We start from the raw sequence: 24,968 nt of genomic DNA, 5'->3' as shown, positions 1-24,968 counted from the left end.
AAGAAGGGTCCTCTTTCTGTCTCAAAAAATTAGTTTTCTTATCATTTTTTTCCAAATTATTTTATTTCCATGTGTCTCTATTTAGATGTATAGCTTGTCCACCTTAACTGTGTTTTTTAATGTATAAATTGTACAAAATACAGATGGCCTATGAACTAATTACAATCTTAATTTTCTTCATTGAAAAATAATAGGAAATGCTAGTTTAAAGAATTTCTTTAGACCACATAATGTTAAGAAATGAGCCTCAGGCTTACAGGAAATTATGGATGTTATTCCAGCTCGTCCTGACACTTAATCCCTTCACAGAAGTTCAGCAGGGTGGAAAACAGCCAGTTTTGTCAAGGAGATTCATTTAGGATTGGAGTTTAATTGAACATTAGAACAATATAGCAAAGTTGTATATAGAATCTTAGACACATTTTGGTTTGAAATATTCCTATCAAGTGTGGGAAAGAGATTGCATTGGGAGCTTACTGACTCTTGAGTTATTGAAGAAATGCAGTGCTAAGAAGCTATCAGTGCTTAGAATTAAAAGGTTTGTGGGTGACTGCTGTCTGAATCAAAGTGTCCACACTGCAGTGGTAGAGAACTCCAGCAGCTTCAGAGAATTTGGGTTTGTTACCCATTTAAAGGATGCTGTGAATGAGAAGCAGAGAGAAGAATTACAATGGCAATATCTTTTGTTTACTCAGGCATTGAAAAGCACACTGGGCTTCCCTCTGATCCGGTTTGAAGATGCTGTGATTAATCTGGATCCTTTCACTCGGGTCCATCCATATGAAACTCAGGAGTTCATCATTAATGACATTCTGAAACACTTCCAGGAGGTCAGTGTGACCGAGGTTATGTTGTGGCAGAGGTTGAACTTCTCTTGGTTGAGGAGTTCTCCACTGAGGATGTGGGAGCTCTTTCCTGACTATCCATTGTTAGTGCTGTGTGGCCTTCTTTGGTATATGGAGAAGTAGTATCCCAGAAGAAATCTAAGAATACACTGCATTTTAAGATGAAACTGATGTTAATTTTACTGGTATTTTGTGTGTTGATTTCTCTCATAAACCTACCTGGGTTGGCATAAGCTTCTGTTGTGGGTGGGATGGTTTTTTTCCCCTCAACCTTGCTGGTGTAAATGTGATCCATAAGAAATATTTCATTCTTCCTCTTGATTTTACAGGAGCTGCTGAGTCAGGCAGCAAGCATTCTAGGTTCTGTGGATTTCCTTGGCAACCCTATGGGTCTACTGAATGATGTTTCAGAAGGTGTTACTGGACTTATAAAGTATGGCAATGTGGGTGGTCTCATCAGAAATGTCACTCATGGCGTATCAAACTCTGCTGCAAAGGTAAAAATTGTGATATTAAAGTTTGCTATAACAATAGGCAAGAAGTCAAATAGAACTGTTGACCATGCTTAAATTGCTTTATCTTTGTTTTGTAAAAATGGCATTTGAAGAATAGATGTTATTTGTCTTAAATGCTTTCTGTACATCCCAGGAATGCCAGAAATAGGAGTCAGTGAACCACTCAAAGTCCTGTTGTTGCTGTACAGATACTTGCAAGTTAAATCAACAGCTAACCAAAGTGAGAAATAACATGCAAATGAACAAAGCTGTGTTAAATTATGTATATAATCTACATAGAGAGAGAGCACTAGAGAAAGGTGGAGTATTTAAAGGGTTGTTTAGTATAACAGGAGTTGTTAGCTGTTATTTTTGAGAAGTGATTAAGCTGATGTGAATAGCAATTACTATGCTGAACACTTGAGGTTTGGGGGGGTTTGTACCACATAGCAGCAAACTAAAGAATTTCCAGATTGCTTTGTATTTATCTGTAGTTTATTTCCAAAGTCTCTGCATGGTGAACATTCTGCACACTCACCAAAGAATGAAAGAAGCTGAAAGAATTCAATTATGTCAGTGAAAATAACTGTATTTAGTGCCCAAGAGAGGGATGGTCTGAGGCAGGAGTCAGAAACAGGAAGTAGTGTGGATCGTGGTTGAGCTGTACTTGATAGTTAGCAAACATGTTCTTGAAATGTTTTGTTACATACATGGTGTGTTGGCATGAGTCCCTTCATGGGTACAACTGCAGTAATGCTTTTTTTGACACAAGGACATGTTGGTAAGTTTGGTTTTGTGAAAACTCTTTACTTTCTATTTTTATCATTTTCCTAACAGGTAACTTTGTGTGTGTTCTCATGCTTCATCTTTTAATAACCTTTCCCACTTTTTTGTACACAAGGAAATCTGCTTTTTCCCTTCCTTAGTGAAGAAAAGGTAATTCAGAAGATGTGAAATGCAGAGTCTGTATAATTACAGAGAAGTCAGGACTAGCATTATCAAACCTAGTCCATCACCAAGTGCAGAGCTGGATCTGACCCAGAGACCTGAGCCATCAGGAAAGATGACATGCACATTCTCTGTCATAATCATCTTGTTTGCAGCATTAACCTATTTTGCACAATTTCAAGAAACTCAAACAAAATACTATGTTGATATTTCTGCTTTAACCTCCTAGCAGGTGGTGCTGTAATTCTCAGCACTGCAAATACAAGCAGTCTGGTAGAAGACTTGCTGAGCTGGAAGGCAGCTCTGTCTGTCTGCAAATGAGTACTTCTGTCCATGCTTTGTCCTCATGGTGTAGTCTCTGGTGACCCATCCACTCCACCCAATCGAGTATGTTTCTTTAGAGTTTCCTTTCTATAAAGTGGTGTTTCCTCATTGCAGTCACATCTGCAGCAACAGTCCCATAAATCTTCCTTTAAAAGGCACGAGCCTTCCTCTGTTTCCCACAAGGGCAAGGTCATTCTTTGAACTTTGGAGTCATTTGTAACCAAGGGGTTTGTGAAGGAAGATTTTCAAAGGCAGAAGGGCAGTTGGATGCTGAACTCCTTTCAAAATTCAACAGGAGCCGAGTGCCTGCTTCCCATTTATACCTTTGAAAATCACCCCATATACTATTTATTTGTCTTCCCAGGTATTTTTTTCTTTCTCCTTGGTATATCAGAAATGTCTCTGTGATGCAAGTCTCACACAGTTCCCTTTTCAAAGCTTTTTATATGGTTTATGTATTTGTTCTTTTGGAACAAGGAGGGAAGTCCATAATTTAAGAAGGCTTAGTAGTACATTGTGGAGCTCCTTGATTAATCCTCTTTCCAAAGGTCAAATCTTAATTCTGCTGCATAGAAGAGAATGGTAAAAAAGGCTCAGATAGTCAGGTTGAATTCTTCCTTATGTGTTGCACTGCTTTCAGGCATTTAAACCTGCTTGAAAACTAAGGCAGGAGTGTCCATAGGATAAAAAAAATCAGCATTTCAGGTTCAGTTTGGGATATGTTATGTTCATGGTACCACACAGAAATTTGTCATTTACTTGCTGTTCTGCCTTCTTTGTGCCATATGAGTGTGTCTAGGATATGTAAAGTACTGGCAAAGAAAATCATGTGGAGAGAAAAAACAATTTGATTTAGTCAAGAGAAACAAAACTGAAACAATAGGTCATTTTCATCTTGCTGTTGGTGCTCCAGGAAGGTATTTTTAAGTATATTTTCACTGCATAAATTTTCACCTGATTCAGCTGTGCCACAGAGGGCTCTTGAATTTGCAGCTAATTCTGTGGACCTGGTAACTAAAGCAGCCAAAACTAGAGGAGCCTGTGTCCTGCTCAGGCACTGAGGGCTGGGAAAAATCTCCATTTTGGTTGTTTGACTACCTGACTTATGAAGTGTCTAAAATAAAAATCTATCCTAGATTTTAAGATGAGTTAGCTATTAAGGTGTGAGTAGATAGATAAACAAAGAGTAATACTATAATCATGGCTTTTAAAGTAACACTGCTCAACTGAATGGAGAAGTAAGCTATTGGAGTTGTATCTGGTTTTGTCATTTTATTGCTTTTCTATTTTATAGTTGTGCTGATTATCCCTGTAATGGCTTTTCCATGCATTTCAGAGCATGCAGTGGGTAATGCCTTCTTTCAAGTGGAGAGCTGCAGTGTATTTAAATTGGCACAAAACCTTAGGTTAAATAAAGTTCACTACAGACAGTTTTGTAGTTTTTATCCCTTGGAGATTCCAAGTTCTGTATTTTAAAAGTTCTTTGATCCTAAATATAGACACCAGAGGGAATTACATTCCCTCTGAATGGAGCCTTCTATAGTTGCCATATGCGTAGAAATGTCTCACATTCTTGGCATCCACACTTTTTTATTTCCCCCGTTAGGCATGATAGAACTAAATCCTAAATTTCCCCTGTTTCAGATGTGATTCAATTAGAAATGAATATTGAACACTGAATTAGCAGCTGAACAAAACTCTTCTGTAGCTTGTTCTCCAAATGGAAAAGTTGTGGTTGTATCTATCACTGGCAAATAGGTGTTATGCTGACATAGTGAAATTCCTGGTGGTAAAGGATTGAAAAGATTCACGACTTGTCAATACTGTGTTTAATGTGTCTGATTTCTTTCTACCTCTACCATAAATTCTCTCATCTTTTAGGAATTATGAGCAAATAGTAGTGTAGCTGTTATGACTCTTTTAGGTCATAGGATATAGGATGGAAATAATTGATGTGTACCTCTCTTCCTCTTGAGAAAAAGAATTTAATGAACTTCATGACATGAAGAGCTTAATTTTCATATTGAACTTTGAAGTTTCAATTTTAATTAGGCTTCTTAAGGAGAGGTAAGCCATCAGTCACACCTGCATTTCCCTGTTAGGTTTTTGGGAAGCATGCAGGGTTCTGGGAGACAGGCTTCCTTCCAGAAGCAGGCACCTGAGATGCCACAACTTCCCTAAAATGGAGTTGCAGCAAATTGCATTTGAGTGTCTGTTTTCTTTTATGGCTGATGAACCTTTCTGCCCTGGACCTTCTTTCCATCTATTTATTTCAACTGAGGTCAGACTGATGGCAGAGGTGCTTAGGTGCTTAACAGAGATAGGAAAAGAGGTGAGGTGTTAGAACCAGATAAGAAAACTTTAAGACTAGTAAGGATGCTCCAGGTGAGTGTTTGGCCTGGAGGCATTTGTGGAACAGGAGCATGAAAGCTTAAATTGTTTGGATTTTTTGGAAAACTGGCAGTCATGCCATACAAAGGGTAGTTGAGGTATTGAAATAGTGGGATTTAACATAATTTTTTCTATTCCAGCTGTGATTTACACAGTTTGGGTCAAATATAGATTTTTTTTTTTGTGTTTTCTTCAGTGTAATCTTTATCTTTCCCAGTGTAGCATAGAGGTTCCTGCAGCCTGTCCAGGTGGCACTGCAGATCATCTTCAGTTTAACTTGCATTTCATCCACAGATTTGCAGGTTCACATGAGCAGTGAGAATCTGTATCAAAATGTGTAGATTATGAGGTGGAAAGCAATTGAAATTCCCAGGCAGAAATGCTGAGTACATGAGGGATATTACAGATGAGGCCATTTCCCCATTTCCTGCCAGTTTGAAAAGACAGCAAGTTTTATGACCAATTAGTGGCAATCAAAAGTCATGGAAAGTGTCAGTTTTAATGTGCAGAACATCTGGTATCTGTAACTAGTATCTTTGAAAGAGGTTTTGGGATAAAGGATCATCTTTGAGAAGTTTGAAGTATTTCTTCCTGGTTTTCATTTGTACCATGGGATAAAACCTGTGTGGCCAGCATCTAGGTTAAAAGTTTTCTTCTCAATTTGGTTTAAATTCAGCCTTTCTTTTACAAAGCTTCTTGCACAAAGTGATCACACTTTAATCCAATGTAATTTTATATGGAGAAATGGTTATGGGTAGATTGAACAGAAATGGTGATACAGTCTGTGGGAAGAGCTGGTTTAATGTGGAGTTAATGTCCTAAATGCACCCCATTCAAAAGCAAACTACACATTGGTGGCAGCTTTGGATGAGCCTTACCCAGGAGAAATTGCTCAATTGAGTATGAGAGTCCTGTAACAATGCAACTGCGTACATGGAGATGCACAGCTGGATAGAGGAATGTACAGGTGACCACTGGAGAATAGAAAAAAAGAGAGATTAGAGAGCTTTAGGGTTTACACCAGCTCTAGAGCTTCATTTCAAAGGGGTTTACCAGCTGATTTTCCTGTAAAATAAAATGCACTGTTCCTGTTTTGCTGACTCATTGGAGAATTCAAGTGAGCCGAGGAGAATGTAAAATGAGATATGCAAAGTTGCCAAGTCATAAACTGTGACACTGGAAATAAGCATTTATCATAGATGAAATCAAATTTAGTTTTAACCTGCAGTTTTTGAGTGGTTGCACATCAGGTAGACTGGCACATCTATCCCATATATCACCATTAGCATCTGAAGGAGAAAAAATGGGGTGTGGGTTGGAAATTCATCATTTCAGTCTTGATAAATGGCTGACTGCACCTCCCAACTGTGTATTTAAAGTTGTAGAGTTGAGTAGAATATTAAATAGTACAGACTTAAACTTGGAGTTCCTTAGCTGTGTGTCCATGAGGAGTGAACATAGTGTTTCTGTGTCCAGGGGGGAAGGCCAAGCTGTACCAGGAGATCCAAACAGCTCAGAGTTGTTCCCTATTTACACAGACACACACACATGATGGCAGGTCAGATTAATGTGCTTGCATGGGCTTTCCTTCAAAGTATCTAGTAGAACATGGAAAGCCTGTTAGTTTTTAAACAAGGAGGTTCTTTCAGATCCCAAGCGTGGTCACAGGTGGTCATGGCAGAAAAAGAAATTGTCTGGAAAGAGCCTAAGTGCTGCAGTTAGTGCAGATGGAAATGCTTTTGGAAATCAAAATCAAGAGAGCTGGTAAGGATGATGTTAAAACCAAACTTAACGTGGTCTCTCTTTGTTGTTACCTATTAACTCAAGGTACTGGATCTCTTGAGGCTTTTTCTCTGATTTTCAGTATATTGAGGGGTTTAAGGAAGGGGGTGAAGGAGGGCAAATAATTCCATTCCCAAAAAATAAACAAACATGAAGACCTTCAGGTTTGGTAAGAGTTAAGGCCGGGGGGAGGGGAATTATCTGTTAAGAGTATTAGTTGTTTAATAAAGCACAGTTGTCCTCCAGATGAACCCGCCAGTGACTCCGCAATTGGGGTCATTCCAAGTTCATGCTGTGGACTTTTGACTGCCTTCTGTGTCTGTGAAAACAGCCGGCGGTTCCTGCAGGGATCACTCATTCAGGGCTGTAACACAAAACTCCGGCCAGCGGGCACCTGCTGGGGCGGCTCCCCGGGCGGTCCCGGGGGAAGCGGCCCCGGCTGCGGGGCACGGCGGCTGCGGGACACCCGGCTCACCACAGCCGGCCCGCCGGGGCTTCCCGCGGCCGCCAGCAGCCCCTGTCAGCCTGCATCAGCCAGCTCGGCTAACGATGGGATGTGAGCTAATTAAAGCTCCTTTGCTTCGCGCACATGACATAAATAGGGGTGGGGAATGCTGCAGGGGATCTCAAGGAGCGTGTTTGTTCGGTAGGAAAAGCCGTCGGCTCCTCGTGGTTGTCAGTAATTTGGAGAGGGTCAAAGTTTATGTTGCTCTGAAAATGAGAAGCTGATTATCGCTTTTTGCTGATTTAGTATTTTCTAAATTGAGAGTGTATTGGTGCTGTTCAGAGTGCCAGGGCTCGTTTCTCTCTGCACAGCTTGGCTGGGTTAGAAATGCCTTGGAGGCTCAGCCTGAACTGTCCTTTCTGGTCAAGACTGGATCGAAGGGTTCACTTGGTCTGTCTTGGTGTGTAAAGGAAAGTGTAGAAGTCTAGAGCATATAAACAAAACTGAATTCACAATCTTCCCTGCTAAAATGCTCCAAGTAATTCTTAAGAGACTGACCAAAGATACGGCAGAAGTACTTTGGGGAACAGCTTCAGATCAGTGAGCCTTTGAAACCTAACAAACACCTGTTATGTTTTCAAATAAAAGCATTTCACTTTTTAGTCCCAGTATAACACACCATTGACCACAGTGATAGGAAGGGAGGAAGCTGTGTTTGTTGTCTGTGCCTACTGATGGCCAGTTTGTAAAATTAAATATATACTGATTCTGCTCTATAACAATGTGTGTACTCATGAGCAAAGAAGCTGCCCTAAAAGTTATTTTTATGGTAAGTCAAGAAATATATTACATATAAATCCTGAGACGTTGCAGTAAAAGCATGGAAATTTAGGCTGCAGAATTTCCTGGACAACTTTATCTGTCCCACTGCACCCAGTCCTTGTGTATATCCAAGAATCTGGCAGGGGTTTTTGATTTTTGCACTTTCCAAAGAATAGCAGCAAGACTAGAGGATGACCTTTTTTAACCACAAATCCTAACAGCATATCTATATATATATATATATATATGTCTCCTTAGCCTGGAATATGTACATTGTGAGGATTTTTTGCCTCCATAGGCAAATGCCTGATTTGTAACTGTTGTAATTTATCAGAGTCAGCATAAAAATAGACATCAGCATAAAAATTGGCTTCCTCTAAGATACCTTCAGCAGGTTGTAGAGTTGTAGGAATAAAGGTGATTTTTAAAGATTTTTCTACAATGCAAGCGACCATGAAGGATTGAACTCCTTTCTAAATGCGTTCTGCAGAGCAAAGATGAGAACCAAATAAACCCTTTGATTTCTGATTTAAACACAGTTCATTGTGAGGTTTGCACAGAAATTTTAAGTTATCTATATTTAATTTCATCACTTTCTCCCTTAACATTGCATCTTGGAATGTTCTGCTCTGCTCAGTTAGTAATATTTGTAGATGTACCATTCTCTGATGCTAGAATTACAATGGAATGTTTGGACTCAGGTCATAATTGTGTATTTATCCTTTTGGGATGTCCTTAGAGAACCAGGCAGTGCCAAGAGCTTAAAAAGACTTTAAAAGATTACTTAAAACTTATTTCCATGCTGTGTGCTTCATGCATCTGGCTTAGAGGGAACAAGCAGTCCAAAGTCGAGTTTTCATTTGCTTTGAATTCTTTTTGTGCCCCATAAGCCTTAATTGTTTGGCACCAGCTTTGGTTCACAAACACTGTATATGGGTGGTTTTGTTTTTCCTCTATTGCTTGAAACAGCAAGGGATATGTAGTCAGTGGTAAAAGGTTTTTGTGGTAAAACTTCCTTAATTATTGTGCCTTTAAAAAGAAAAACAAAAGACCAAGTGACCCCAAACATGAATAAATCAGTTTCTTGTACAGATAGTATTTCATCTGCTTTTGCAGATCTTGGTGAATAATTAGTATTGATTGTTGACACTGTGTAAATGTAAAACAAGAAATGATGAATCATTGATTTACTTGAGTCTGCAGAGGAGGAGGCTGAGCCCAGCATGCCCCAGGCTTGCAGAAGTGCAGTAACATCTTCAATGATTGTGAAGGGCTGAGAGTGGTGAGCATGCTCATCCAAAGATAGTGTGCACAGTAGCATCATGCCCTGGGATTTGGAGGAAAATGTCCTATTTCACCCTGCTCAGGAGGATGAGTTTGTTACTGAAGTGCAGTGGGGGTTGTTTTCTGCTTGCCTATATTACCAGTCAGTAGCTTCATATCATACATGAACTGGTGTGGGATGAAAACCAGTGATCCAAGTGTCTTTAGAGTGCAGATCTGGAAGAAAAGATCAGTGTCCCTCTGTAGAAGGAAAGTGCAGGAAGAACCATCTGCTCTGGGGACAAAAAGGGTGAGAGGAGGCAGAGGGTATCTTGTGAATGAAGGTGGACAAATGCTCAGGAGGAGGGGTTCTCCTTCTGTCCGGGCAAAATGGATCAGGCAAAGCATTAAACAATACATACTGATGGTAAGTTGAAATATTTTAAGTACATGAAATGACAGAGCTTTTAATGAGTGGTCTGGAAGGCTCATATTCCCCTCTGTTTGGAGAGGCCAAGTTGACAAGTAAAATACCCACTTCTATGTGTGCCTTGTGCAGACTGGCTTCATCCAGAAACATCAGGAGCCTTTTGGTCTGGAAGCAGGTAACTTCCCTTAGCTAAACTATTGTATTATGTTGCAGTTCTGTTTCAAGGCAGAGAGTGTCTGAAATGGGACGAATGCAGAGATAAATGACCAAGCGACTAATTTTATTTTTTCTTTCATGAGCAAGTAGACAAAGAACTCATGAAAATTAAGGTAGAGAAGAGGGAGCTGGTTTTTACAAGTCCCTTGATTAGTTTCATGTTTGTTCCACAGACTGTTGTGTTTAGTCATGTTGGCATTTACATGGTATTGAGTAGGCTTTGAAGTTACCAGGTCACACCTTATTAACAAAAGCTGAGGAAGACAAGGGTGGGTCACACTTTTGGTGTCACCTTCCTTTATCTGGAGCCTATTTGCTGTGTGATGGGGTTAACAGCTCAGTGAGGCACCATCTCTGCTCTTTCATAAGTTTTAAAACCTCAACCTCAGCAGCTGATATTGCACTCCCCAAAGGAGGCATCTAAAAGCAAGACACATAGGGGGCAAAGGTAAGTCTGCTTTTGTGCTTCAGCTTGTTCAAATCTCCCTTCAGAGTTTAAGCTGGACTTAAACTCCTTAAATTTCTAATGCTTGCTTAGGTTTCTGATCATGAGGTAATGGCTGAGGAACTTGTTCTCAATACAGTGATTGTAACCTAGACAGACTGGGCAGGAGTTGTTGTGCAGGTGTTTCGTTAGTCGGGGGTTTTTAATGTTAGAAATCCTTAATTTCCTTATTGTATAGGTAGATACAATCCTATTGCCTGCAACAGACTTCAAAAACTACTTCAGGGTATTTCTGAGGTGCACAGAAAAGTTAAAAAGAAATGTCAGATTGTGACATTTCACTCAGGTGGTATTACCTGTGGTGGGTTATAAGGATGGATGTAGGTGTGATTCAGGTCAGGAGTCAGGGTAACTCTGACACCACAGCCTGAACCCTTATTCAAATACAAGTCTAAACCTCACACAGAAAGGGTGAGCTGCCCCATTGCCTGCAGCCCTTCCTAATGCCTGTGGAACATCCCCTTGCTTTACCTTCCCTGGCATTTCACCTCTAATTGGCAAACTCTGCACTGCACTGCAGGAAGGGGCTGCTCCCAGCTGGAGGTGACTCAGGAGGGACCCACTCACTGAGGAAACCCCTTGGTTTGCAGATGGTGACAGAGGTTTGGCTGCAGTCTGCGTTGGATGAGGCCAGGAAACAAACAGTCCCAGGGGAGGGGGGAGAAGGAGCCACTTCAAAAAGTAATTGAACATGAAGTTCATGTTTTGTAACTAACGTGTGCCGAGTTCAGATTTTGTCACCTGAATCAGGGCAGAATGGAAACATTCATAGTACATTTGGTACATTAAAATCCTTAAATTGTTTTGTTTACAACTATAATTTAGTGCTATTTTCTAAATAACACAAACAAAAATGTCCCTGTTTAACTTTGGGTTTACAGCTAATGGAGTTTGACTTTTAAACTATGTGCGTGGGATTTCTTTCTTTTTCCTCTTTACTAAGAAAAATCATCATTACATTAAAATTCTGTCTACATACAAACAGGATTGCTACTGACAATTAGGAGTCACATTCTGTGTAATGGAGGAAGGGATATTTGAGGAAAGACTGGATTGTATTTGGGGTATTGGAGGTGGATAGTGTGGTGCAGGTAGGGGGAAAGTTGTAAAGAGAGTTTACCAATTCTCAGCCATAAGTTGGTTTATTCCTTCTGGCTGATTGTCCAGTCATGTACTACTGTAACTTCTAAAACATGTTCTTGAAAAAGCATTTTCAGGTCTTGAGAGATTCTGTAATGAGGTTTGAATTTTGAAGACCTGTTGAGGCTTTCCATCTTTATAGCAACTACTCTAATCCACATAAGCAAAGTATTTTTCCAGAAAAAACCCTAACCTTAAATGTGATTCATAAATGGCTTCAGGTCGGTTTGTCTTTCCAGGCTATTTTTATTTTAAAGAACATCTACATTAAGTTCATAACAAGGTCAGAAATAATTCAGTCCATGTTCACTGTTTAGACTCCATATGATCAAGTCACAAGAAAGGTCATGGGATTTCATTTTCATCCCTGTTAAAATCTATTTGTTTAGATAATTGGAACCACTGGACTGGTTTGTCTTTAAGCTGAAAAGAAGTGTTTCAAACCAGGACATTGTGTCATTACTGAAAAAGAAACACAGCCTTAGAAGAAATAACAGAGAAAGGAGGGGAACTTCATTGTGGCACTGGGCCCATAAATGAACTGTTTGTCTGGTTATTTTTCAATATTTGGTGTATCAGGGTTCCACACCAGGTCTCAGTTGTCCTCTGGTGCACCCCTGAGCCACGGAGGGGTTTTGCTGTAGCTGCTGTGGGTGCAGAGGAGATGGTCCATGAGACAGAGGCTGCTCCTTGCAGTGAATTCCTTGTCCTGGAAGAGCTGTTGTCATGCAGGACACTGGGGACCTCAGCACCCTGAGTGACTTTGACATTCTTGTGGCACCTGCTCCATTCCTCAGCCCCAGTGGAAGACACAACAAAGCTTTAAATGATCTTTCCTTCCACAGGGGTGGAGAGGATGAAGTTTGTTCATTTCTGAAAGGAGATACAAATGCTGATAGTAGTTGATAGTGGTACAGGAAGTGTCCAGCTACACATAATCAAAAACCAGATAGTTTTTGGAGAGTATTCCAGGAAAATTCCTTCCAGGAGCCCTTTTCTCTAATAATATCCTGAAAACAAGGCAAGGTTTGAGGTTTTTTGTCTCCTTTTCTTGACTCCCTCTTTCTACCAAGCTTCTGGTTTCTATCTGATTACATTAGACTAAAGGTCAGCAGATCACAATAGTTCGTTTTTATTTGGTGCTTTTTCATTGACTTGCACACAGCAATGGTCAGAGTTCTCAGAACAAATCCTGCTTGGACATAATGTTCCTTTTCATCCACAAGCATGTCTCTAGTCCTCCCCCACACTTTTCAAGGTAAGCTTAAGGACTCAAAATGCTCCACAACACACTCAGGGTTCCCCCTGAGCTTTTGGCTTGGTACCTGTGGACACTTGCTGGAGGTTAGGATTTATTTTTTTTTCTCTCAGGGGGTTTTCTCCCATTTGTTGCCTGAGATGATAATGACAATTTTTAAGAGAGACAAAAGATGTGCTGGGATGAGGAGGAGGGAGAAGGTGCAATTGGCCCCCTCTGAGCTGAGGGGGCTTTCTCTTGGGAAGGGCAGAGACACTGAGATTTTGGCCAGGGGATAAGGTGCTGGGCTCAGCTCCTCACTCACCCTCCCTCTGGAACGCAGGGCAGATGGCTGGGCTGTGGTTGCTGAGGGGAGAACTCACCATCAGCACGGAGTTCTGTCTTTTACTGCTTCTCCTACCGTGAGTGAGGCTTTGCTCGTGAGAGTGGCCATGGAACTGGGATCTCATCAACACCTGAGCTCACTAGAAAGGGCCCTCACCATCTGCCCAGGTGCCTCAGGGGAAAAAACTTGGCACCCCGAGCTCTCTGAGGGAGCTCTCCCCGCTGTTTGGGGGGTCTGGCTGCTGCTGCCCAGCCGTGCTTTGGGTTTCTCTCTACACTTTCACTCCACATCCCGTGTCCGCCTGAGTGCCGCTCTCTGCGGCGCCTGCTGCAGAGTTTCTGCTGCACTGTGTTTGCCACACCCAGGGTGCCCACCCCTGTGGCTCCAGGGCTCCTGCTGCAGTCCATCCTGCCGTGCAGGGCCACTTGTCCCAGCTAGATGGTGACAGGGAGGGTGACAAATCCCCCTTTGAGCCCCACTGAATCCCAGCTACCCGTGACGGCGCACCTTGAACAAAGAGCAGCACCACAGGTCCCCGGGTAACTTTATTCCATGGTAAAATTTCCCCTCTTGGGAAGACTGGGGGCAGACAATGACTTACGTAAGGGGGCAGGTCCCAAGGGAGGATACAATCTTTAGCAAATCAGGAGAATTGGGAGTGAAAAACAAGGCGGGGAATACAATGTATAAACCAATAAAGAATTTAAAGGGAGGAGAACATTTTCAGTGAGCTAACAAGGTTTGGAGAAATACAAAACTGACAGGGAAATTTCTCAAAAGAAGGCAGGTTGGGGAAGAGACTGGCATTTAATGAAAGGAGAAGTAAAAAGATTCTGGGAAAAGGGCAAGGACAAAAGGAACAGCATAAGGAAACTACAAAATTACAAATCAAACAGTAAACATACCAATAAAACAAAACCCACAGTACAACAATGCAGAGGGGCACTGGGCCCAGCTGCCCCTGTGCTGGCAGCGGGAGCCCCTTCTTCTCTCCCCTTAAAAATGTTGTCATTTCATGACAGGCATATTTACCTTGAAGCTTTGCACGTATCTTTGCAGAGGAAAAGCTTTATGTCTAAATAACTTTCCTTTTAGGTTTTGCGGGGTTGCACTTGGGTCATGGGCATTGCTTTTGGTACATCTTTCGCAGACTTGGTTTGTTTTGGCTTGGCTGCAGTAGTTGGGACACCTTCTTGTCACCTCAGGATTCCAGTGGTACCTGGTGATATAATTCTGGGCTTTCTCCATGGCAAAAGGTTTGGACAGATTCTGTTATGTATCAAAATGAGTTTGTATAATTGTGCATTTCACAAGTAGGATCTAGGAATTTTCTGCAGCAAATCTACTTAGGAGAAACAGCTTCTGTTCTTCCAGTAACAAAAAAGGTCTTCTCTTGCAGTTTGCTGGGACTTTGTCGGATGGTTTGGGAAAGATCATGGACAACAGACACCAGACAGAGCGGGAGTACATCCGATACCATGCTGCAACCAGTGGAGAGCACCTTGTAGCTGGAATCCATGGACTTGCACATGGTAACCCTTAGCTGTAATATTAACTCATTTCTCTCTTGAAAGGGATGATCAGATTGCAAAGAACAGTGGGTGTTACTGCTGTATGCTTGAATTTCAGTGCTGGCAGGTCAGGGTGGGGGCATTGTTTGGTCTTCAAGTCAACAGAAACTACATTTAATAATCAGGGTTTTTCACATGCAACTGCAAGTAAAAGCTTTTTTTTTTTGCAAATTAAAATGAAAATTACAAAGAAAGGTCATCCAAAATATCAATTTCTTTGTAGAGGCATGAAATACCCACAGAAACATTGTTTTTGAGGGCCAGACATTTAAAAAAAATTAGTATGGCTGGGTTATAGCTTTCTTACATTTGCTTTTAGTTCCAGAAACATGAGTTTCCTTGGAATCAGTACATCAGTTTAAAGTTACATTTCACCAGTTGGGTTATTTTGTGGGTTTTTTCAGTGTACTAAGAACTAGAGACATTTATTTGTGTAAAGGGTAGTGGACTAGTTTTAATTTGGCCAGAACTTCACATCAATTTAGTTCATGATTTATCTGTTGAAGAAGGTTAAATCAATACAAGCCAAGTTTAAATCAAATATTTATATTTTGCATCATTTTGGCTCAGTTATTTAAATGTTAAATGTAACTGTTGCAGCCTGTGCAAAGCTGATTTGGCTTTGACTAAAAGAGGATCTTTCCTGTGCTGAGAAAAGTCCTTTTGCTTTGGTCACACAGAGACACTGTGTAGGTGTGAAATGAATTATGAAAGGTTCCTCTCACACTAGTGTGCTGAACAGTCTGCCAAATTGGTAGAAACACAGGAAATTCAAATTATGTGAATCTCTGCTGAAAAGTCCATTATAAAAACAGTTCACTGCATTGTATTATCCAGGAATTAGTGTGACTCTTCTAGTCCTAAGTCTGTGGCATTTTTAAATGCTTCCCATTCAGTTTTTTTTAAAAATAAAGGAACTGTTAATTACTACATTTCAACAGTCAGGATTTAATCATAAACTATAGTTACTCAAGAGGAGAGATTTAAATACTTTGTGCTTCCTGAGTTTGGCAGTTGAGATCTGCGTGGTCTGTACTTGACTTACAGAACTCAGGGGAGTCCTGGGCTGCTGGAAGCTGGGCAGGTGAGGGCTTCAGCCAGGGCACTAGAAACTGATATTTTAATCATGGAGATGTGAAATCTCCAAAGTGTGTTCTCACATAATATGAACTGTTCCAAGTGGTTTGAAACCTCAGTAGGTGCTTGGTTTCTCACAGCATTGAAATTCTCTGGAAGGGGAATGTGAACAATAATGTCAGCAGCATCACAGTTAAAGTCACTTAAAATGACTTTAAAGACATTTAAAATGCCAGTTTAAAATACTTAACTTCATCCAGAAGAAATGCACTCTGTTGTTTCCTGTCTCAAAAACCAGCTTTTGTGGTGATAGAATTTTGTCACATCCTAAGTAACCACTTAACCTGTGCAATAGATGAGGACTCTTGGTGTAAGTGCAGCTGAAAGTGAACCAGTATTGAAATACTTTTAAATATACATATTTAATGATTAATTAAATATTTTTCTGTGGGCTAATATGGTCTGTACCTATGCATATGTATACTACATACACAAAGTATAAAGTTACTGGTTAATGTAATTGAGTTTGAAAGTTTGTGTATGAAATTAAATGCACAATAAACTGTATAGGCAGAGTGCTGCATTCACATTTTCTTAAATTCTGGGCAAAGGGATTTTTTTTTTCTCCTGGGAAGCTGAGAAGCCTCAGAGAAAAAGGAAAACAATTCTTATCTCATTTGCTTCTCCTGTGTTGTGCTCATGTGGAATGTGTTTGGAGATTGTTCACCCACAGGTGATTGTTTCATTGCATTCTGCTGTGAGTTGTTTTCACTCTTTGGCCAATCAGGGCCAGGCTGTGTCAGGACTCTGGAGAGAGTCACAAGTTTCATTATTATCTTTTTAGCATTCTGTAAATATCCTTTCTGTACTCTTTAGTATAGTTAGTATTCTTTAATATAATATAGTATCATAAAATAATAAATTAGCCTTCTGAGAACATGGAGTCAGCTTCATCATTCCTGCCTTAGTTGGGGCATCCCCCCAAATACAACAGCAGAGAGCATCAGGATGAGATTCTGTAAGCTCTAGAGCCAATAATTCTGGACTTCTCTGCTGCTCTTGTCTTTGCCAGGTATCGTTGGAGGATTGACAAGTGTCATAACATCGACAGTGGAAGGTGTGAAGACGGAAGGAGGGGTCAGTGGTTTCATATCTGGCCTGGGGAAGGGGCTGGTGGGCACGGTCACCAAGCCCGTGGCGGGAGCGCTGGACTTCGCGTCGGAAACCGCGCAGGCCCTGAGGGACACCACGACCCTGAGCGGCCACAGGTCAGCCCCCCGTTGGTATTTCTAACCAATAATACTCTAAAACTGTGCATTAATGCCTGCTGCAGCTCCTGAATTGATTATCTTTCTGCAGGCAAAGCAACAATGAGCAAAGTTAACATGAGCTGTTACCAGCCCATTGCTTTCCATTTGATTTGTTTAATAGATGGCATTTGCTGATATTTTATCAAGAGTGAAATTTGCCTGGAAAAGCTGCAACATAAAGTAGGAATTATTAACTTACACCATTAGATGAAGCAAAATTTTTAGAAAGGCTGTATGTAGTAAAATTAAACTTCCACCACTGAATCCTCACAGAGCTGAAATGAAGTTCTCTCTGCTCTACCTCCAGCTTTTATTTTGCTGTAGAAAAACAGTTATTGAAAGGTTCGAAGAGTTCTGTCATCAATATAGTTTTAATTTTTATTCAGTGTGAAGTTCTCAGTTGTGAAAGGGGGTGGCTGTGTGCCCTTAGTGCATGTGCCCATCCTCCTGTGGCTGTGAGGTGTCAGCACATCAGGACAGATGCTTTGGCTTCTTCCTGTGGTCAGTTACTGTTGTAATGTGGGCTCAGCAAAGTAATGATGGTTTTGCTTAAAAAAAATAAGTGTTTATTAGCACTGACTGTGAGCGTGGCAGAGGGAAAGGACCAATTTCTGAAAGGGCTGCTCTGAGAGAAGAGTCTTTGTGCTCTTTGTGGCCAAGAAGTCCTCTTGTATGTACATGAGACCTGTGTGCTGAAGTGAAAGAAAGCCCTAAGTAGGTTTTGTTGTCAGAAAGCTTGGAGAAAAATGTTTGAAAAATGTTGGGTTTTCTGCCTGTTTTGTCTTCCCATTTGGCTTTTCCATTTCCTGTGTTTTATTATGCCACTCTTGGAATTCTGAAGGGTCTACATCAGGGTTTCAGTAAACAGTAAGTCTGATGAAGTATGAGTGAGGTGCAGGAAGCCTGAAGAATTACCCTAGGTGGGCTTTGTTCTAAAAATGGAAGTTTGTACATGTGTGTCTTAGATATTTGGGACTTACTCTGATTTGTAAAACCAAGAGGTCAAGGATTGAAATTTAGTAAGTGTATTTGCATGCACAAAATTAAATGAGAAATCAAAGTTGCATCCCTGAGAAAAGTAAGAGTTTCACTTGGGCATGTCTTAATTTTGTGCAGGTTTTCTGATTTATGTAAAGGTGGGGAGAAGCACACCTGTCTATGCTGCATTTCTGGTTGAGCTGTGTGTCTGTTGTAATTTGTTTCAAGAAACGTGTTCTTAAAATTCATGTTTTGACATGCTTCTGTGGGAGACAGCCTGTACACAGTAGGTGTTATCAACAGTTGCAAACTGGACAACAGCTGGGGGAGAGAGGGCAAGAAGATCTCCAGCCAGCCTGATCTTGGGCTTGTGTTTCCTGTGGGAAATATTTCTCTTTGCCTTGTTAACTGTCAGTTAAGAGGTTAAGACAGATGAGCTGAACCATGTTTTTGCTTCCCCTAGATTTTGAAATCCTGTTGTCACAGATGAGTATTATGAAATGACTTTAGTGTCTGCACACAGTCTGTTAAGTTTCTGACCCAACAACCTTTTACAGGATGAAAGAAAAGAAAAATGGGAAAAAAGCCCCAACCTTTCTCAGGTTACTCAGTTACTACAATCCTCCAGTCTACAAAAGTCTGATGAAAACTTATTTTAGCTAAACAAATGTACTTGAGAATATTTAGATGGTGTAAGGGGCTGTGGGGAGAGGTGGGACCAAAATGCCACCTCCCTCTGTAGGCAACCTTGCACCCATGTTTTGTTTGGTGTGTGGGTTTTATGTGCTTGTATAATGAAGGAGCCAAATTGTTCTTTTGGGGGTTTAAAAAGCCCCACAGGACAAAGGGTTTGTCTGTTTTCTGGGCTGCCGTGTCCTGCTGTCCCCCGTTGCATTTGTAACTGCTCAAGTATGTGTGGTTTGGAATGAGAGAACAACGTTCCCAGCCCGGGCTGCTGGCTCTGCTCGGAGTGAGCTGGGCCAGGTGGGCTCCTCCAGGCTCAGCACACAGCAGCAGCCTTCCCTGATGGAGGGGACTGGAAATGCATGGCAGGAGCTGATCTCCAGTGTAGTTTGGAACACCTGAGGACTGAGTTCATGAGTGTGACAAGAGTTGTTTGACCTTACCCTGTGCATGTTCCTGGAGCTGCTGCAAAGCTGACTCAGCCAGTTAATTGCAAGTTGCATTTAAATAGCAGGATATGTAACTGTAAATTATAGGCCCCTTGCAATTCTCTAATTATATGGTTGAATTTTAAAAAAACCTCTGAATTTCAGCTGCTTGACTTTAACCATTGGATCAGGTTTGAGTGGGATGAAGAATTTTAATTGAAGCTGTTGGCTTTCCTGAAAGACATAGTCTAATTTCAGCAAATCCACTTCATCAGATTCTTGAATGGAGTGGAACAGTCTGCAGCATGTGTTCTTGTGATCAGGCTACATGGACATGAGAATTTTTTGTCTTTAAATGTGTTGATTTGTGTTGGAACTCCTGCAGCTGGCATACACCACGTGTTGGGAACATGGAGCCAGACCAGCATGGCTGAGGCACAGGTGAAGGCTTTAGTCCTTAAGGGCATAGTTTCAAAGCTGATTGGTTTAAAAGGCAAGAAAATATTTTTTTTATCTGACTTTAGGCTGGACTTTTTCAAGGCTAATCTTATAAACTTATTATTTAATCATAAAGATGCCCTACTACTTCTAAATTCAATGCAGAAGAGATCATAAGGTGGTTGGTGAAAGTACAGCATACATCTAATTTATAAACAGTTAATGCCTATGATTCGATACCTTTATTGAGAGGGTTTCATGTGTTCCAAGTACTCCAGTGTCACATACAACAGTTCTGATTATTTCCATATTTTTCATATACTGCCAAAAGTTTTAAAGCCCAGTTCAAAACAGGAAAGCTGTTATGTCTCTGGATATGCTTGGAGAGCTCTCGCCTAGAAACGTGTTTTACGTCCTGGAGCAGCACAAGCAAAGAACATTTATATTTAGATATGTGTCTAACCTAACAAGTAGTGCAGGAAACTGCCTTTATGGCTTTCTCTCAGGCTTCTGCCAGATCAGTGCAAGTTTAAGATTATTCTTGGGCTGTTCCTGCATGAGTTTGTGCTCTTTTCTGAGTCACAAAGTGAAAAGTAGAAATAGATAACTCTGTGACCTCCCCAACCCTGATGAATTCTGTCCATGAACTAGACTTATTAGTAATGAATGGCTTGAGATTGGAAAGCCATTAATGGTCAGAGAAAATTGTTATGTAAATAAAATAATCCACCATCTAAGACCTAAAATGATTTCTAACTAAGTGAAGCTGCCCTTTAGAATGAACAGAAAGTGGTTCTCTGTTCCTTTTTCTGTTCAAGGAGCTCTTCTTTCTTCATGAGACGTTTCTGGCTTCTGGTTGGTTCTTTTTTCCCCAGCTCTCTTGTAGAATAGGTTAGGTTTTCTTCTTGTTTCTACTTAGATTTTATTTTTCAGAAATCCCTTGCTGTGCATCAATAAACTAGTAGTGCTTTTTGTCAGTCAAGTACTGATTACGTTTGCCTGGGAGGGGAATCTGTCAAGATTACTTTGCATGTTCACTCTTGCTAAGGGGAAAGTCAACTTCCCCTTAAAGCTCTCTGGAAGGGATTCAAGCAGCTGGGGCTTGTGGTGACTGTTCTGGAGTGCCCAGGGTCAGGAGAGCTGAGGATGGGCTGCAATACCATCCCACATCCCACGTTTCTGCACTTCTGAAACTCAACCTACTCATACAGTGGCTAATAAAACTTAGTGTTTCAAGAAATAAAAATAAAATTTTCAAAGTGATACAACTTTAGAAATAAAGTGAAGTCAAGCCTGCGTACCTCTGTGTGAGAATGAAATACAGGGGTCACTTTTCCCTTTTTTTTGTGCCCTCCTCCAGCATTGACAGGCTGGGCATGTCACAGTTTGTTCCCTTTGCCCTCCTCCCTGGAACAAAAAGCTGAAGGACAATTTGTTGGGACTACAGGCTCTGTTCTTCACAACAAAGCAGGATTTGCTATGCATGACTGAAGAAATGACGCATGTGGTTAGATTTCATTGGGTTTCTTTTGTAACCCACAGGATACAGTAAAAGCAAGATGGAGTTTTAAAACACTGAGTTTGCTTAATCATATTTTATTACAGAGTCAATAACCCTAGAGTCTCATGTATAAAAATGTCACAGTTTCTAGAACGCTACATTGTCCATTGTTTGTGCCCAGCAAAAGTCCAGATGATGTGGTGAATCCAAACTGCCCTGACACATCTCCTATTCCTTTTTAGTGTTGAGTGGGATTGGTGCTCAAACTCTTAACACATTTCTGTTTGTTATAGCAAATACCCCCTGTATGTCTGAATAATGTTTCCAGGAGGCTGTTCCTAGGGCTCAGTACTACTAAATACCATTTATGTTGTCTGCAGTCAGTTGTCATTGTCCCCCTTTCTGAACTTAACTCAGTTTAAGTATTTGTAAGGAATGGAAGTAAAACCCATTGTATTTAGACCTAGAGAAGCAACATAGTCCTACATTAACATTATATAGATGTGGTTCCTTTCACATCTACCTACAGGAATATTTTTATGTAATAGGAGATTTTTGGGAAAATGGGCTTGCATTAGGCAATGTTTAATCATACAGGTCTCACACTTAACATAAGTTACCTTGGTTGGTCTCTGGGGCTTACGAGCTGGACTTGGAGTAGCAGGGTCTGAGACAGGAAAACCCCAAAACAACCCGCTTACCTGTTTGTAAAAAGACATTTTTTCAAGCCCAGGGGTTTAGGTTGCTGAGGCTGTTCAGCTCCCTCACATTGTCTTTCTGGGGTTTTGTGCACCTTGCATTTAAGGAAGAAGCTGTAGATGGTTTAAATTCCAACAAGGAGGGCTAAAGCTTTAAGACTGTGCAACTTTTCGTGTTTAAGACTTTTTGCTTTGCCATGACAGAATGTATTAAACTGAACAAAAACCTGGCTTAAGAAAATGGTGCAGGCACTGGGTTCTCCTGTTTTGCATGTTTCCTGATTTCTGGCATTAGTGTGATTTTTAGATCACAGCATCTCTGCTAAAGGATACTGCTGTCTTGGTATATTCTGTGTAACACTTGCCTTGGGTGGAAACAGTTCCAGAGAGCTGCAGATTTCATTGCATTGGTGCCTCCTAGAATAGAATTGGAGACTCTTTGGAAAATAAAAAAATTATATCCATGCAGGACCATCAGCAGAACCAACTAAAAAGTCATCAAAGGTTGGGCCATAAAGTACTTGCAGTTCCAATTCACAAATCTGCCTGCTCAGGATGAGGTGGGATGAGTTGGGAGCACCTGCCCAGCAGGAAGGAACAGAAGCTGTGTTCAAGCCAGCCGTGTCTGCTGGAACCCACCAGGACAGCCCAGCAGGCTGTGGTCAGTGTCAGGCTCGGGCCCCAGCACTGACAAACATCTCGTACACGTTCTGGGAGTTTTCATCATCTCTTCTGGCCCTTTTTCTGGGATTTTCACTTCATAAAAATAGCAGAAAAGTGTGGGTGTCCCAGTTGTGGGTTTCTCTGGGTCTGGATTGAAGGCACTTGAGACAGTAGTTTCATGTTCAGACTCAGGTGTTTATTATTTCTTATCAGTAAAACAGTCTCACAACCATGAGTTCAGCAGCTTTTCATTAGAAGGCACAAAATGGCCAACAATCTCTTGTTACAAGGTCTTTGAAGACTAAACTGTCCGATTAAGAACTGACACCTAGATTATTTTCCCTTTTAACCCAATAACTGATCCCAAAGAGCTGCAATGAGGACTTTTCTGCCCAATTACAAAATGCCACCCAAACCCAGGAAGAAGGAAGAAGAAGCATGAGGAAGAAACCCAGGACAACACCCTGTGCCCTCCATCTTGCTTCCATCCACAACACACTAAAAATCCCTGAATTCCTCACCAAGTGATACACCTACACCACTCTCTATAATCTATTTCCCACTTTTGTGGATTCCAGTCTATCTTGAAGTCTAGGAAACTTTCTCCATGAATGAGGGCCAAAGTCAGTGCTACCCTGGGGGTCAGGGCACCCCAGAGCAGCCAGAGAAACATTCCCTGTGCCCTGGGTTTCCACAGGGACAATGAAACTGGTGTAGTGCAATAGGAGTGTAGTGTTTGTTTATGTACTTATTTTTAAGGCACAAATGGCAGGAGCTGCTCACCAGTGTAGTGGCTGTGTGTCCTGCTGGCCTGAGACAGCTCTGCTGGTGCCACAGGGGTCAGGTCTGGTACAGCAGGTCTGGGGTGGCTTCTTGGGAATGTCTTCATGAAGGTAAACATGGATATTTTGCATGCTGAAGAATGAGTCCACAGGCACCTTCTATTTCCTGAACAACCACCGGGAGTCCTTGGGGTTTTCTGTGTGTGTATTTGCTTCTCTTGTGTGGATTTGGAATAGCCTTTCCATTTACCTTCACTCCTGGTGCTTTTGCCTTGAGATCACACTGGAGGTATCTTACATCCTTAGTTTGTGATCTTGCCCTAGTTTCAGCTAAGAGAGAGCTAATTTTTTTTTTTTTACAACAGGAAAACAAAAGCTCAAATAAAGCTTTGAGTAGAGAGTGTCTGAGCATACCCAGTGGTGGATTTTTATCATCCTCAGACCAAGTATAAAAATGTAGGAAATGCCCAACAAAATAAAAATCTTCTCTCCGTACTGTATGTCCAGTAATTTTGTGTCCTATTAGAATTTCTTCTTAGATCATAAATATCAGTTTCTCTGAGGCTACTCCATGTGTTTAAAGTGGTGGAAGTACTGAACCGTACGTGGCCATTTGCACTGATGGGTTATATTTTCAAACAAAGAGACACAGCACTGCTTTAAAGCTAATACCACTTTTAAGCAGTGTTTTAAGACAGCTTAGTCAAGGTTCAGATTTGTGTAAAAAATGACATAATTGTAATCAGGCTTGCCTGAAAGCAGCAGAGCCGGCGGTGCTGCTCAGGTGCAGCCGGGCTGTTTACCTGTTAGCAGCCAGGCTTTCCCCTTTGTCATTAACATCAGGTTTTGTGTTCAGTCCCAGGCCGGAGCGGTAGATGGGAGCCCAGGGCCTGCTGGGATGGGGTTTTACACTTGTGCTGTCCTTTTGCCCTTCCCCTGAACTCTTTTCATTTCAGTCATGAGCAAACAGTCAGTGCCTGAACTAACAACCCCGCAATCCTCCAAAGCACGCTCCTTACAGTACCAAACAAAGGGAGGCCCGCGTGGGCCGGCCCAGGCCAAGGAATGCAGCTTCGGGGTTCTGCTCCATAAATTTAACCAGCACGACAAAAAGGAGATAATGTGAGCCTTCGTGATGATCTGAAAGGGGGAGGTTTGTGTCCCATTGATTGCGGTCTGGCGCAGCGCCAGCCCCGAGCCTGACCGACAGTTGAACCATATCGTTAAGGCGTGTAATACAGCTCGAGTCTTGTACAGCAGCCAATGAGTACATATCCAGAGGGCAAAAGTTTATAAAGAGTCGAGGCTGTCCTGTTTAACCCTCTCACACTGCCTGTAATGTACACTGCTGCCATTCACAAATAGGCACTTCGCTGTTCAAATGTAAACCTTCAGCTTTCTGTGCTTGGAAAATGTACATGTGTGTCTGATTTCTAATGTGCAGCAGATTTATAAAGTGATCGTGGAAAAATATGTAAAACTGATCTTTTTTTTTTTTAAACCGGAAAAAAAAAATCCAACCCACTTTTATTTCAGCACTACTTCATCCATAGTTACTTTTTTGTTCTGAGATGTCTTCTGGGTTGTTCTGCAAACTCTTTCATACAGATGGAGCTATTTATTGCCTTGATGTCACCTCATTTAGCATGT

The 24,968-nt window shown here is 41.3% G+C and overlaps 1 protein-coding gene across 6 annotated transcripts in view; it reads left to right on the top strand.

Moving 5' to 3' along the window:
- The window catches only part of VPS13D (vacuolar protein sorting 13 homolog D), a 96,741-nt gene that overhangs the window by 59,774 nt on the left and 11,999 nt on the right, over positions 1-24,968 (top strand). For all 6 annotated transcript variants that reach the window (XM_039697390.1, XM_039697387.1, XM_039697389.1 and 3 more), the window contains 4 exons: positions 696-830; positions 1,175-1,342; positions 14,588-14,720; positions 16,909-17,104. In XM_039697390.1, the coding sequence (XP_039553324.1) occupies positions 696-830; positions 1,175-1,342; positions 14,588-14,720; positions 16,909-17,104 (632 nt within the window). The remainder of the gene's footprint in view (positions 1-695; positions 831-1,174; positions 1,343-14,587; positions 14,721-16,908; positions 17,105-24,968) is intronic.

This window comes from Passer montanus, unplaced genomic scaffold, assembly GCF_014805655.1.
Source record: "Passer montanus isolate IOZ18808 unplaced genomic scaffold, ASM1480565v1 scaffold118, whole genome shotgun sequence".
Taxonomy (NCBI): Eukaryota; Metazoa; Chordata; class Aves; order Passeriformes; family Passeridae; genus Passer; species Passer montanus.
Note: the sequence above shows the minus strand (reverse complement) of the source record. Positions and strands in the feature narration are given on the sequence as shown.